This window comes from Psammomys obesus, unplaced genomic scaffold, assembly GCF_907164565.1.
Source record: "Psammomys obesus unplaced genomic scaffold, mPsaObe1.curated_primary_1811, whole genome shotgun sequence".
Classification (NCBI taxonomy): domain Eukaryota; kingdom Metazoa; phylum Chordata; class Mammalia; order Rodentia; family Muridae; genus Psammomys; species Psammomys obesus.
Genome location: NW_026592118.1, coordinates 24,941,207 through 24,957,609, shown reverse-complemented (window position 1 = coordinate 24,957,609; position 16,403 = coordinate 24,941,207). Strand labels below are relative to the sequence as shown.

Below are 16,403 nucleotides of genomic sequence, written 5' to 3'. Positions count from 1 at the left end.
GTTCCCACAGGCTAGGACTGAGTACTGGCAGGACAGTGGAAGAGCTGCGCTGCTACCACCTAGTCTCTGCCTCTTCAACCTGCTACTTTGCTTGGGCACTAACTAAGTCAACAATAAAGGAAGGATCTAAGAGCTCAATATACAGTATGCAGGATCATAAACATAGCTGTCCATGGAAAGGCTGCTTTTCATTACGAATTCAAAGAAATCAAGAGGAAAGTCAATCAAGTAGTGTCTACAGTAACAAAGCAGGCTCTTGTTGCTGAAAGATTTGGGATACCAACCTTAGAATGAGATTGATTTCATCTTCCTTGGTCCATTCAGTACCTCCACTCTGTTTCCAGTTCAGGTAGTTGAGCCATTTAGAACGGCACTGCTTTTCTGAGCGGGTACCCACTCTTTCAGCTACAGCTGCCCAAGACACACCCTGTGTGACAATGTCACCTGGCTCCGTGCTTGTTAACTCATGAACTACTTCTGCAAGTCTCTTCTCTTCTTCTTCTGTCCATTTCCCTGAAAAGGAAATCATCCAGACTACATTGCTATCTTCTCAGTCATTCAAGGACCCAGCCCTCTATGTGCAGGTACAAATGCAAAATATAAGGAGTTCTGTTGATCTGCTTATTTTGTAACAGCACTCAGTTTAGAAACCACATGTATTCACTAGAATTATAATTTACTGGCTTTTGAAGGACAGAAATATTACCTAAAACATAACTACAGAAAATTATGTAGCCTCAGGTTGTATCAAGTCCTTTATAGAAAAATAAGTGGGAGGAGCTTCATTGATGGCTCTCTGCATTGATATTCCCCCTCCACTCTGGCAGCAACAATGAAACATACTTAGACGTTGTTCTTATTAAGAGTAAATAACAAAGGATAATGGAATTAACATCGATGAACTTACCTACTTCAGTAAAAACTAGATTCTACCATTATTTGTACCATCCCACTTCCAAGGCACTGTGACTATATATTAGTCAATTACGACACTGATCATGCACATTTTCATTCCTGCTTTTTTCTGAATCTCTAAGCTTAATAAAATCTAATGTTTCTCTTGTCTTTTTATGTAATAAAGCTTGAGCAAAAATATAGAAATGAACTTAAAAAAATATTCTTTATTTTTGCTTTTTTAGCCACCAGTTGCTAAAATTTTCTAGAAATTTAAAAAACTTTATGTCTAGACCACACTCATAGAACAAATATTTGCTGAGTGTTCATTGGGATAACATGGATGGACAGGGCAGAGCTCGCTCTCCCAGCACAGTGTGGCAGGAGGGAAGACACGATAGTGCTGTCTTGTGGCACAGGGAGAGACGTCATCCAAAGCCATGCTGTAGGATGAAAGGGAAGCTGGCAAGCCAGCCTGTGAGGCTGCTGTCAGAGAATGCCCACGCTGTGCTAACACACCGGTAACACACTGCCTAGAGCGTTGCAGAGAACCTCTGGAGCCTCATCTAAACACAGCGCCTGCGTCATTCCTTAAGCCAGCACAGTAAAGAACGAATGCCAGCTAGTGACACGCATATTCTTGCTATCTTTTTGGTGGTAACAATGGTGAGGGAGATAGAGGTAGTCTTGATTTCACTTAGTTAGGTAAGGGGGGGGGGGCTAAAGAAAGACTGCTGAGAAGCTGAAGCTAAGCTTGAAAAAAACTTTTTTTTTCCCACTGAAAAGGCTGAACATGGCTTATGGATCCTTTAGGAGACTATGCAAGCATCTACTGTAACCTGTTTAACAGAGGAAGTAAAACTCAGAAAGTTAAGAGACTGGCAGAGTTCCTATATACCACTGTTTATCACAAATATTAGGCTTGACACATCATCAGCACACCTGTATATATTAATAGGTATATGTGATTTTGCCAGGACACTGAAATACTAATAATCATTAATTTATTTATGGAAAAATATAATTCAAGTTTGAGATCCACAAAATATATACAAACCCCTAAAATATGCACAGGTTCTTCCTGACTGACATAGGACTTTCCTGTACCTGGTGTTTTCACAAACATAGGCTGTTGTTGTCAATTCAGTTAGATGGGTTTACATCAAACTACTTCTATGCCTTAAGGAACATGTTTCCAAGTGGAACAGTTCTGAATTGATACAAAACTGAAACATGCTACACTCAAATTCTTTGAAAATGAAGTGTTGCTTGCTGTATCCTTGTTAACAATGTTCAGAGTTACTGTATTTAGAAGCAAAACACCTAGTTGGCTCTATCTATTAAATGGGGGGAGAGAAGGGGCAGAAAGACTAGGAACTGATTATTTGAATTAAGGTGAGTGGCATACAGTATCTGCAGAGGTAGGAGGCTCACAGAGTGACAGGGACAGGCCCCAACACACAGCAGCACAGTACCTGTGTTGCAGGTATCCTTCATCAGCCGGCAGCGGTCTTTGACAGAAGAGGCACTTCTTCCTAGGGCCGCCCCTATTGTTGCCCAGTCATTGCCATGTTTTATCCGGAGCCTAGAACAAGAGTCTGCCAATCAGCATTTGGTTCAACTGTTTTCTCCCTTTTAATTTCATCATTTATTCTTCATTCTTCTTCTTCCCTTTTGACTGGTTTGGAAGTTGTGGGCAGCAATACTTTTGAGAGTCAAAGTTTGAAAGTGTGGCCTTTTATTGGGGTCCACAGTTGTCTGTGGGTGAAAAAAAACAGGCAGCAATTGCCCTTTTCCTGGGTCAGAGAAAAAATAGATAACTTGGATATGTGTTAAAAAAAAAGAAAAAAAAGAAAAAAAAAAAAAAAAAAAAAAAAAAAAAAAAAAAAAAAAAAAAAAAAGAAAGAAAGAAAGACCAAATTTCCCCTTAGGTTATTGACACAATTCCCAGGCAAGCCCCAGAGCTTTTCTGTTAAAGCATATTCCTAACAAGCATTTTCAGACACCTAAAAAAGTCCAACAGATCCTTATAAGTAGACTCTACTTTCAATCTTCAGATACACATAGTCCATCATACCATACTTTATATTTCTAGACTTGGGTCAATGAAGCAACATGCTTCTGGAGATCCAACAGCCCTTACATGGTAGAGGCAGCCCAGACATTCAAGGGAACATTCACCAGGTCATAGTTTTATATCAAGCTTTTGATCCTGGTATAAATTTCCTAAATGTAGTGTTTAGGCCACTGAAAATATCCATTTCATTTCTTTGGGAACCCCTACTAGTGGTCTCAGCAAGCACCTGGTGACTGACAACAGGAGACTAATTGGTGTATTATGGACAGAGCTAATATAACCTTCTAAGAAATTCATGCTTTTAATAGCTAGATGAAATTACACTAGTCTGTTAAAAAGCCAACAATTACAATCATAGAAATAGAATTGAAAACTTACTCCTTGAGCTTCTCAATTTCTTCAGGGGTATATCTAGAAATTCAGAACAATGGAAAAATAATTAAATACAGAATGCTTAAAACATTACAAAAAACCAGCTTTATTTAGAGACCTGAACATTAAACCACACAGCATATGGATAGTATCTGTAAAGTGTTTTAAGGTAGGTTCTTAAAAGTTAAAAGAAATGCTTCTGCATTCTTAAAAGAACCCCCACCCCAGTAATTTTAGCTATGGTACACATATATACTATATCATTTTCTCTATGGAAATCCAACAGTTAAAACATCTACCTGCCTTGAGTTACCTAGACACTCCTTTATTTCAAAGTTAGATCTCTGAAATTACAAGCGCCCCAATAGACTTACAGATAACAGTATATGATCAGCAAAGAAAAAAAAAAAAAAAAACAAACAAAACAAAAACAACTTTCTCTAGCCAGGCATAGATACTATACTGTAATCTCTTTCTTTATTTTCCCACAGCCAATGCATTTTTTTAAAAAAGTCATTTATTTGAAAATTATATAAGGCTTTACAGCTTTGTAAAAGTTACCAGTTGTACTATATGGAAGGTTTTTGAAAAGTTAGCTAAGTCATTCATTCTTGAGCCCCCCCTCCCAAAATCTTTTTTTTCCACCATCATAAAATAATAAGACATAATTTGATTCCCTTCAGGTTTCAAATGTATTCTCACTGGCAGCTCGCTGTCAGGCTAGAGGAAAACCTGGATTGGGAGCTCGACAGCGTATCAGGCCACATTACTGCCATCTAAAATCCCAGGGATGAAAGCATCGGCAACACTGCAGAAGCATTCCCTTGAACCATCCCGACCCTTTTCCGTAAATGCCACTTTTGGCAGAAATCTAGTCATCATTACTACCTAAGTTCTTTTCTACTCCGGCTTTATTTAAAAACTATATTCCCAAATCAAATAGGAAACAAATACTATCAATGAATTTGGAGTTTCTGTAACACTTCCTACAAACAACCCCAACGTTTAATTTCTACAAAGCAAACTCTGACATAGTCATTTCAATCAAGTTAACCTAAGTAAGGTAGTTTATATTCTAATTCATAAAAAAGTCCTTATTATGAGCTTTTACCACATAACTAAGACTTATAGGATAATATATCAGCAATGATTCACAGATGCTTCTTCAGGAATTAACTCTAAAATGTGACAGTTCCTTAACCATTCCCACTTGTTACATGAAAACATGCAGCATGACAAGTTTTCATACTTTCCCACATGGTTCCTGTCATCATACATGCGCAGCACTCTTCTATAAACTGCAAACAAAGGCCGGTTCAGCCCCCACGCTATAGTCCTGTAGAAATCTTTTCTTTCGTCTTTTGACATCTCAAAGATGATTTCTGTAGCATCTTTTATTCCGCGAGCCTAAATGGGTTACATTTCTTTGATTTAGGGATTTCGGATACAATGAATGTGGATATACTATGCTTTTAAACTAGTTTTAATGTTAAAGGTCAACAATGACATTCCGAGAAAGACTCTACTGATAATAATTCAAATATAAGCTTAAAAATATTGTAATAGTTATTCAAGTAAAACTTAAAGGCACAAAAATAAACTATCCAATTCAAACAACTCAATTTTTGTTTAACTTATATAAAATTATAAAAAAATTAAAAACAAACTTGAAACTGGTACAAGAAAATCAAAGAGAAAAATTAATCAGCAGCAGTCAAATATATTGAAAAGTAAGTTTAAAAATTGGCTCTCAGAAAGGATGAATTAAAAATAAATTTTGAAATGATACATTTCTGGCACAAGAAAAAAACACAATGAAATGAAAAAAGTCTGGCTTAAGTAGAGATGCTGCAGAGATTGAACAAATGAGCAAACACCTAAAAACAGTCAACTTACCAAAACGGATTCTGGAAAACAAACAAAAACCCAGAAAATAAAACCAGATAATTAAGAAAAAAAAAACCATTACTACTGATCTTTCCATAATGAAAGTGCCAGGTCCAAGTGATATTATCAACAAACACTACAAATATTCAAGAGAAAATAACTGTGGTGATAATTTCTGGTTTTGTTAGGCTAGCATAACCTCAGTACTAATTTCAGAAACTAATACTGGGGCCAGGAGTAGAGCTCACTCATTAGTATAGATCTTGAAATCCCACTATATTAGAAAGTTAATATAGCAATGGCAGTCTATCCCAGCAGAAGAAGCGTCTCTGAGTTTTAAAACAATTATTACTCTGATGACTATCAGCACATTCACAGAAAATGACAAATTTCAAAATATGAAGAAAATACTCATAAATGATAAAACTTGTGCTGAATCAGGGTTAGCTGCTGACCTGATAAAAGTACATACTAGAAATACATACTTGAAAATAATTTATTTGTAGAGAATGTTATGGGTATAGATAACCCATTTTTTCAGAAAACAACAAAGTTCTGTATTAGACTGTCAAATATAAAATCAACCAACAAATAGACATTTGCATTTCTATACAAAGCTTATAAAAGTCATGGTACATAGAATTAAAAAATATAATTCTTGTACAAAGTCAGTGTAATTCCAATAGAAATTGTATCAGGATTTCATTCTGTACAAACTAAGTTTTTAAGAGAAGAGGGCTAAAAATAACCAAGACATTCATGAAGGAACTTTCCCTGTCAGGCATTACTATTTAAGCAAGCATTATACCAGTACAGGGAATAAAAAAAGATAGCTGGAAAAAAGTTGGGGGAAAAAAAAAACATTTCACACCATACACAATATGTTGAAGGAACTGTCATCTACACATAAAAAGAACTGAAACCCTACCTTACATTAGTTGGGAGAATAAAATCAATATTAAATGTAAAATTATAAAATGTGAACAGGACAATAAATAAGAAATTTCATACATATGAAATGCTATCTTATAGAAGCATGCAAAACAAAGTAAAAAAGACAAAAACTGATACTGAAATTAAGAATGTTTGTCCATTAAATGTTATTAAAAGAGAAGGAAGAGACAGATCCTAAATTTTGACAAGCTATCTGTAATGAACAACCTATAAATCCTTAACATATATATGAGCATCTAGCAGAAACAAAACAAAACCCACAGCAAAATGGGTAGGAAATACAAAGAGAAATTTATGAAGAAATATAATGGTCAATTAGTATCTAAAATTATTTTACTTGAAAATCAGCATAAACCTAAAACAGGCATTTCTATGTAATGAGCAACCTGAAACATATTTGTTTAGTGAAATATGGCTTCCCAAAAGCACAATACTGAGCATGTGAAACAACTTAGAAAATACTATCTTTTTACACAAATGTCAAGTATATATAATTTACATAGATCTTCTAAAAAGTTTAGTCTTTTCTACCATTTATTCAGTTTCGTATCTCAGGGCATTATGCCCAGGATTTAGCAAACACCTATGCACTTGGCACTGTGGGACAACATGAATCAAGCATGTTTGCCCTTTTCATTTTTGCTTGTGACAGTTACTTTTGTTTATTATTTTGCCCAATATATGGACTATCAGACATTCAGCAATGAGAATGCTGTTTAAAAGTGGCTCCTCAACATTTTTCTAAGAGCATCACATTGTGAAAATTAAAAACCAATTATCTTTTCCCCTCCCAAGACTGACAAATCTTTTCAACACTGCCATTCCTATCAATTCTATTCTCCAAAGGACCTAAAATCAAAATTTCGTTCTAACTGTTCCTTAGCATCTCCTCACTAGGACTCCAAACAGAGTACTGGCGGCTTATTTGCTTTCCACTGGCAGCTTGAGTTCCTGTCATTCTCACTTAGCCTACTGATGTGCCCATTTCAAATGGCGAATCTTAGTCAGGATCACTAAAATGGAAAGGTCCTTGGAGATCGTGTACTCAAATCTGCTAGGCTTAGAACCATTTTAATTTTTCAAATCTGGTGTTTCTTAACCATGTTTTACTGCTGTATCTAAGCTTTTATCATTTTCTGGCACCCCATGCTACCTCCTACCAGGGAGGCATTGATTACTGCCCTACAGCAACCCCCAGCTTCACTTTCAGTGTATGTGAGTGACCAGTGGACAACTTTTAACTTAGTCTCAACATTTACTGACTTTGTTTTGTTATTGTTTCTTCAAAATAAACTTGGCGAAAGAACTTCCATTCATCAATTGTAAAGAACTGATAAAGAAAGATTTTTTAAAAGCTCTTTACAGTTTACAAAGCTTTCCTTAGGAAATCTGCAGATAGAATTCAGCTTAGGAATATAGATGTGGTAGGCAACAATGTATTTATATGTGTCAAATAATGACAACAGCTAAATAAAGACTGCATATACGCTGCTACCCCAAGCAGTGCTGGAGATCTACAGCAAACATCTGAATCTAACTCCACCTCAAGGGTAAGGCAGCAAGGCTCTAAGGAGGATTCTATAGTAGAATATGGCTATCCACCACCAATCTACCACTTAGCTAAACCACCAATCAGCTTTTCTTTAGCTTCATTACTTCCCATTTCTATAAAGTTCTAATCATTTGACTTGACCTTGATGCCAACGACCCAGAACTACTATCTTGTTTCCATTTAAAGGGTTAATGACATTAGCAATGACAACCCTGAATTCATGCACACCCTGGCTTGAGTGCTTTGCATATGAAAACCTCACATAATTCCTCACTGTTTTCTTTTCCCTAGTTAGTACCTGTTAAGAAGCTTCTGTCTCCAGTGACTCCTCAAAATTTCAACATTCAATGGACATTTAGTAAAGATGACATGGATTGCAAGATAACAAGCTATGCAAATGAACTTAAGGTTGCTTATTTTAAAAAGCAATGGAACTACTATGATGTAAACTGAAAGAAGATGCAAACCCTTGGGCGTGGACAAGCCCTGAAAAAATGGCTTTCGGGTAGCCATTTTAACACGAACTTAACAAATCAAGACGGTATGAAGATTTCTGTCTAAATTTCAGCTAGTAACTAACGCTATTTTATGGTTAAAATTAAAAATCAGTTTAAAAATATAATATTATAATCACAGACCTCAAAATTATTAAGGCATCAACCTTCTGTTATGAAAACCAATGAGACATTCATAATAATCACACAAAATACTACCTGGATATTGTTGCTATCATCAGTAAGCAAAGTAATGAACCATGAAAACTCTATCATGGGTACCTTCAGGTAGCGTTCGATGTTGTTCATCAAAATATCGATTTCTTCCTTGGACCACATCCCCTGCTTCCATTTATGTCCTTTGAAAGGAATATTAATATAATATAATTCAAAGAAATATTACACAAAATGTTACCCTTTGAGAGGAATAAAATACAACAGATTTCCTTGTGAGAAAATTGCCACTGGGACGAGACCTGGGCTGGTCTAGCTTTCCATTCATCTGAAATGTCCGCAGGTGGTAACCTTACTGAATGAAGTTAATGACAAAAGAGAAGTACTACTTCTCTTTCAGAAGCATAAATTGCTGAGACAAAGGGAAGGAGAGTCAAATTATATTCAAAGATTTCTTTCATTAAAAAATTATTTTTACAGGCAAAAAGAACAAGCAGTAAAGATTCTGCAGCTAAGTAAACATACTAAACTGGACGCAAGGTGAATGGGTCGTTAATAAGTATTCACTGTATAGCAGTTGAGATCATTCATGCATCTCTGCTTCTTTTCCTTAGAGTAGGACAGATACTGCATTTCTTTGGTTTTTGATAACAGCTTACCCCAGCTGTGCTGGTGAGTAGCAAAGCATTGAAAGTGCTACCCCACCTTAAGCTTCTAAGGGATTTCCAAAGTAAAGACTGACCAACTTTCTCCTCTTAAAAAAGTAATAACTCGTAGCCTCTTAGATAGCCACCATGCTATATGTGTTCAAAAAATAATAAATAAAAAACTTACTATAAAATTTACTGTAAAATAAATGGCCTTATGGTATCCTTCAGACTAACATTTAAACCCATTAGAAAGATTACATTACTCAGTCCCACCAATAAATCCGCAATTCAAAATCTTGATGTCAACAAGCCTTTCTAGACCTATGGCTTCTGGTATTAGAACCCAAAATTCAGTCTGCCTTACCTTTGTTAGTGAGAGAATCCTTGTCTTCTTTAGTTGTAAACCATGCCTGGCTAACTGCTGAAACTTCCTCAGTACCCAATGGAGATATTTCATCTAGTTGATCATTCTGTAATATCTTTGAGAGATAGAGAGAGAGAGAGAGAGAATGGGGGAGCTTGATTTAATAGCCAAGTTGAGTCACGTATGTTGATTCCAGGACTTATTAAGTCTAACATAATAATTCACTTTTGTGTGCATACCACCTTTTATATTCCAGGCTAATACTGCATTACCTAAATCATTATAGGAAGATGGGTGTTGTGACATATACCTATAATCCTGGCATCTGGGAGGCTGAAGGAGGAGGATTTTGAGTTTGCCAGCCTGGGCTATATGTTGAGATCCTATATCCAAAAATGAAAACGAAATGCTCCAAGCCAGGTGCACTGGTGCACACCTTTAATCCCTGCACTAAAGAGGCTGAGGCTGAGGCTGAGGCAGGAGGCGGGAGGCCAAGGCAGAGGCAGGCGGATCTCTGTGAGTTGAAGCCTGTTCTATATAGTGAGTTCTAAGACAGCCAGAGCTGTACAGTGACAGCCTCTCTCAAAAAGCCAAAACAACCAACCAAACAAAAAAAGATATTCCAAAGTCATTGGGCTATCTTTGTATGCAAAATGAGCTTTTCCTTATCAGATTTCTTTCTTTTCTTTTCTTTGGTATCAGATGTTTTCAGAGAGGATAAAGAGCTCTCCTATCTTTGGGTATTGTGACTGGCTAATGTCCTCAGAGGTGATTTCCTCTATAGTCTACTTTCTTCATGAAACATTATCAGACTAAATAAAAAAAATACTGCAAAAATCACTGTCTACTTTACCTACTGGTAATTTTGTGTTGGCCTGTGAAGATGATTCATACCTTTAATAGTATATGCTCCTCTCAAAGAACTATGATGTGATATTATCACTGTGGCTATAGAGATATCTATGCACTCATCATTGGCTACAGTTTTAATATATTCAAATTAAGTAGACATAGAACACAGACTTGACTGTGGGCTTAAAGGGAACTATACTGTAAAGAGGATAAACCTGATAATAGTGCTACCATATGTACGGGACTGTCACAGACACATAAGGGTAAGGAAAGTCACAAGAATAACTGTCATTCAGTTTAGTTTCTGGATTGAATAAACTACAAGGCTAAGTCACTGCCTGGAGGGAAGTTCCAAGAATGAATGGATTGTTTCTTTTATAAACAGAAACTGAACTTGTAATCTGAAGAGGAACTGAATCCCATTTTTTCTCAGAAACAGACAAGCTGTCAATGAAAGATCAGAGCACAAAGAGAAGAGCCATGTCTAAGCTTGCCTTCTTTTCAACTGTCTGTTTGTGGAGGTGATTTACATCTAGCTAGAAGTCACTGGACATGCAGTGGGATGGCTCACAAGGTAAAGACTGTTTGCCACCAAACTTGCTGGCCTGAATTCAATTCCAGAACGCATACTGTAGAAAGACTCTACTTCTACAAGTTGTCTTTTACTTTCGTATGTTTGCTGTAGCATGCATATGTGCACACATGCATATAACAAACAGGTACATTTAAGTATGTGAGAAAACTAATGGAACAAGGATAACAAGTCTTAACAGTTTTAACTTGTGTCATACATTTAGTTTTTTTTTTAAGACTAAAAGGAAGTTTTATAAAGCTGAGAACTGAGATAGACTAGATATCACCTAAGGCAAGTAGAGTTCGTTAAGATCCAACATAGGTACTATACACTATTGAAATACCTCTGAAAAGACCTAAACACATATAATGCCCAGTTTTGAGAATTGCTCATGTCTGTTATCCTACCATGTGAGACTGAGGGAAGAGAACTTCTGCTAATTTGAGGTCAACCTAGGCTCTAGAGTGAGACTCTTCTCAGAAAAGAGCACAAAACAAAAACTCATCAGTTCCACAAGAGTTGACTCCCCCTCTAAAAACTAACTGTAGAGCAGAACTCACTCTACCTAAATTTTAGGACTAAGTCTGTCATGGATTAACTGCTTTCTTGGGGCAGTTAATACAGTACAGTTCAAACCTTCCTGATGAAGAGTTAATGTGATGAAGTCATTGTGAATAACTACCAGGGGAAAAATTATTAATTGGTAGCTAGCAATTGGTAGCTAGCTTCAACACTGTCAGTAACAATGAGTTTACTAAGTAAGAACAGAAAGAGACTGAAGTTCACTAATATATTCTCAACATATACATATTAAGTTTTGTAACACTTTGCTCTATTTTATACTACTTTGTAAAGAAATCTTAAAACTACCCAGGTTTTATTAGTGTGCTTTTGTTTTTTATTTTTAATCAATTTTTTGATAATTACAGGATTAGGGTGGAACAACTTAAAAATTACTCTGCTTGGGGCTAGAGATGGCTCAGGAGATAAGAGCACTTGATGTTCTCCAGAGGATCCAGGTTTGGTTCCCAGCATCCACATGACAGCTCACAACTCTATGTAACTCTAGTTTCAGGTATTCATCAGCTTCTGGCCTCCAAAGGCATTCCAAGTGCACAGTTTACCCTTATACACACTAAACAAACAAACAAACAAACAGATAGATAAACAAATAAACAAACAAATAAATAAATAATAAGGACGAAAAAAGAGAGACATACAAAGAGAGAAAGAAGAAAAGGAAAGGAAAACAAAGAAGCTGGGTGGTAGTGGTGCACACCTTTAATCCCAGTACTCAAGGAGGCAGAGATCTCTTTGAGGTCAACCTGGTCTACTTAGCTAGTCCCAGGAGAAGAACCTATCTTGGAAAAAAAAACAAACCAAAACAACTCCCAATAGAAATTAACAACAACAACAAAAAACCCAAGTACAACAAAAAACAAGCAAAGAAAAGCAAAAAACTTGTCAATATGCAATCTTACAGTAATCAGGTTGCAAATCAAACCACATAGTTATTTTTATCATTCTGAAACTGAACAGAAAGTGAGCTTATGTAGTTTTTAAATTTAGAATGCTGATGGACAACTAGGTTGATTCCAATTCTTTGCTATAGGAAGTGAGTAGCAATAAACATGGGGTAAATACCTTTATGGTTCAGTATGAACTCTCTGGGTATATGCTTAGGTGTGAAACAGCTGGGTCAAATGAAAGTTCTATTTTGATTTTATTTTTTTACTAATCTCTTAACTAATTACCACAACAGCTGTATTAATTTATGCCCCTACTAACAGTGAAGAAGAGTTCTTTTCTTTCCAAATCTCCCTGGAATGTATTTTTTTTTTTTTTTTAATAATCTTGTGAAATATGACATCATTAATTCTATGAATTGATTTTGGTAGTATAGCTACATTCGTGGTATTAATTTGGCCAATTGGGGAACAAGGTCTGTGTTTTCATTGTCTAGTTTTAGTGACTGCCTTTTCCCAGTATCTTAAAAGTTTTTGTTGTATAAGTCTTTTACCTTTGGTTAGATGTAATGCACTCAATAGAGTCTTTTAAGTAAAAAATTTATGTGAGGAAAGTTTGATGCCTTCCCTTTCTATTTCCATCCTTTCTGCCTTTCTAACAGCTGAAACTTCAAGCACTCCACAGTATAATAAAGGGGAGTTGGCATTCTTGCCTCATTCTAACTTCAGAGGAAATGATCTGTTTCTCTCCATTTAATATAAAGTTGGCTATAGGTCTGTTGTATAAAGCTTTTATTTTTTTCTTGAAGTGTGTTTCATTTTAAGTGTATTCCTAAAGTCTCCAGACCTTTTATCATGAAGACATGTTAAGACTTGTCAAATGCCTTTTTAACATCAATTGAAATAATACTAGATAATGAAAATTTATAATAGAATACTATGCAGCTCTAAAGAAAATGAAAATAACAAACTCTGCAGGAAAATGGAAGGGCTCTGAATGTAAATCAAGTGAGACCATACAATCTCAGAAGAATCTGGCCAATATTATATCTAAATGAACATACATGTCAGTAAAGTATAACATAGAAAGGAGAGTAAGAAAGGCCGAATATAATGAGAAAAGACGAAATGCAAGTAATGAACATGAGTTATGAAAGAGGATATAAAGCTAGTTTCCTATTCTCATTCTGATGTAGATTTTTTGTTTGTTTGTTTTTGGTGGTAAGTACATAAAGTGTAAAATCCACCCTGAAGCACCACAGCTCAGAATGGCTGTTCCAGCTAGACAGAAGTTCATCAAAATGTACAGACTGTGCATCTGGTTAATTTTGGTATGTGATGTTTATTTTATTTGTAAGATTTCTTATATAAAGTTCATAAAAATACAGATAAAAAAAAAACGAGTGATTCGACAAGCTCCATTCTGAAGAAAGCACTTTTCTGCTAACTTAAGAGAGCGGAAAAATGTCCTGCTAACTGAAGCAGAGCACGGTCTGAGGTGTTCTCTGTTCCTAACATTACATATCAACTGGAATGCTTATTCTTAAGTGAAAGACTACTGTGATGTTTCATAAAAATATTCAGATGTTTCTAATTCAAAATTATTAAATAGTTTAGTAAGTGAAAATATGAAGTCAAAGAAGAGGCCCAGCTAAAAGCAAAAGGCACAATCAGGTAGACATAAATTTAGAATACATACACATTTAAGATTCAGACCATGTAAGACAGCAAAGAAGCTCACATTGAGAATAGTAAGGCCTGGCTACTAGCTAACCTCACAGCACATGGGAAAGCACCAGATGGAACTGTATGACCATAATCACTGCTATTAACAGCTCAAGCAAGCTCTCTAGACACAGATGAATGCAAACCCACCATGTCCTATTCCAATAGTTAGGAAATGCTCTACAGGGAACAAATATTAAGAATCCATGTTTGCTTACAACATGTGGGGACTGGAAACCTGAATGACAGATCTTACATTAGTTTTACTGTTGCTATATTGTCAAAGTTTATCTTTATCAATTTTTACTTAAGCTGTGTGTATTAACCATGTTCCTCACTGAAGCCAGTTTAAAAGATGTACTATACCTGAATTTGTGTCACAGTTCCCTCAGAAAGTTCATCATCTGCCACCTCTGTGGTTGCCGTCATGGTCACCTCAAAGCTCTGATCATTTTCTGAAACTTCAAGAAAATAATGATTCATCTCCACAATAATAATCGTAGGATCTAATTATCCTAATAAAAAAAAAAAAACCCATGGAGAAAATGTGATCATCTAACTTCCTAACATGCTTCTTACCAATCATTATACTGCACATTAAATAGCTCAATGGACATGAATACCAGGTAGGAAACTCCTTTTATGGGGCTTATAGTCTAGTAATGAATAGTATATTGTGTTGGGTGATATTCATAAACCTAGAACAAAATAAAGCAGAAAAGGGAATGAGATAGAGTGAAGCAGTATGTTTGAAATTTTAGATAAGAGGTAGGGTGACTTGGGACAAAGGAAGGAAGTCTTGCCGGTGTCTTCCAGAAGGCACTTTAAAACAAGCACAAGGCTTTGTGATAGGGTGTGCTTAGAATGGCACAAGTATAATCAAGTTCATTGTTGCTACAGCAGATGAAGGAAATAGAAGGGACTGTGTGAGACCTTACAGGCCACAGCAAAGATGACAACTTTAACTCTGAGACAAGAAAGCACTGGATGATTCTGAGCAGGGAAATGATACAAGCTAATCTTCATTTCAACATGATTCCTCTAGCTGCTGTGAGAAAAACAATCTGAAGGGTAGAAGGGCTCGAGTGAGAACAGTGAGGCTAATGATGTAATGAAAGAAAGGCCAGTGGTTTTGGACTAGGTGGAAGCATAAATAGTTCAAATTGTGAATGTATGTTGGTGATGGAACTGTATGATGTGAAGACAAGATAAGATGTGTGAGAACTTGAAAAGACAAGGATGGCAGGTATTTTAACTCCCTTTTTAAATCTAAGCAACATGAATAGACTACTATTAAGCATTCATAGAAATTTCAGGAAGACACTTCTAGAAAATGACTGAGATATCTACAAAATTCAGAAATAGTCTGAAGGTGGCTCTACTGTACCAAGCACTTCTAAGAGAAGTCTGGCTAAAATAAGCGAGGTCATCGTCACTGGAGAGAAAAGCCACAATTTAGACCACCTAGTAATGAGTAAGAACAGAAGAGGCACTCTGAGAGCTGAGTCTGAACCCTGAAGTATTCATATTTAAAGGTCGGTATGATGTACACAAATCAAACTAAAAGATAGACACATAAGAAGAAAAACAGAGAAAGGTGTTTCTTGAAGACTGTGAACAAAAGATTTTAACTGAGACGACAAAATCAAAAGGAGAGAGGGAAAGAAAGAAAAGAAAGAAAGAAAGAAAGAAAGAAAGAAAGAAAGAAAGAAAGAAAGAAAGAAAGAAAGAAAGGAAAGAAAGAGAAAGAAAGAATACTAGATTTAGTACAAGACCTCTGGAGACCTAGGAACAAGTTTTGGTCAAGAATAAAACTCTGGAGTTTGTTTAAAAAAATAAGAGAAGACATGGACAGGTGACTGGACAGTAGTCAAAAAATGACTTCAGGGCTTTAGTTTGCAGAAAAATGTGTTTAACACTAATGGGAGTCATCCACATAGAGAATGAGCAACTAGTGATTCAGAAGACAGACCTACAGACTGCAATAACATCCTGGAGTCTGCAAAGACATGGAGCTGGTAAATGGAAGAGCAAGCCTTAGTTAGCTAGGGTGAACACTGGGATGCATGGATAGGCAAAGACAGATGTGGTAATGGAAAGTACAGTATATTTTCTCTGAAATAGAAAACAAGGCTGTCTTCTGAGTAATAAGGATGGAGGTGTCAGATTTTGGGATATATGATACAGGAAAAAAGAATATGAGTAAGTCTCTGTGATATCTCCTGATAGATCACATATCTCATTTGTGAGTGACAGAGTCAAGTCAGATTGTTCATCTTACCTTTCTCTAGGGCCATTCAATTATCAATAGTTGTGTTAATCATACACTGGCAAAGGCCAATTTACACAGGGTTATAGTTTTACCACA

General features: G+C 36.0%; 2 protein-coding genes across 4 annotated transcripts in view; one reads left to right on the top strand and one right to left on the bottom strand.

The window, feature by feature from the left end:
• Window positions 1-8,464, top strand: part of Tmem243 (transmembrane protein 243) — a 34,326-nt gene extending 25,862 nt beyond the window's left edge. Inside the window, exon 4 of the mRNA XM_055612578.1 lies at window positions 8,028-8,464. Within this exon, the coding sequence (XP_055468553.1) occupies window positions 8,028-8,189 (162 nt within the window). The 3' untranslated portion in view covers window positions 8,190-8,464. The remainder of the gene's footprint in view (window positions 1-8,027) is intronic.
• Dmtf1 (cyclin D binding myb like transcription factor 1) overlaps window positions 1-16,403 on the bottom strand; it is a 44,010-nt gene that overhangs the window by 10,462 nt on the left and 17,145 nt on the right. For 2 of the 3 annotated variants that reach the window (XM_055612570.1, XM_055612571.1), the window contains exons 5-11: window positions 14,402-14,496; window positions 9,419-9,533; window positions 8,513-8,589; window positions 4,593-4,750; window positions 3,350-3,382; window positions 2,370-2,479; window positions 285-513 (exon numbers count right to left, since the gene is read on the bottom strand). In XM_055612570.1, the coding sequence (XP_055468545.1) occupies window positions 285-513; window positions 2,370-2,479; window positions 3,350-3,382; window positions 4,593-4,750; window positions 8,513-8,589; window positions 9,419-9,533; window positions 14,402-14,496 (817 nt within the window). Of the gene's footprint in view, window positions 1-284; window positions 514-2,369; window positions 2,480-3,349; window positions 3,383-4,592; window positions 4,751-8,512; window positions 8,590-9,418; window positions 9,534-14,401; window positions 14,551-16,403 lie in introns of all 3 variants that reach the window. The other variant, XM_055612573.1, reaches the window with a different exon arrangement.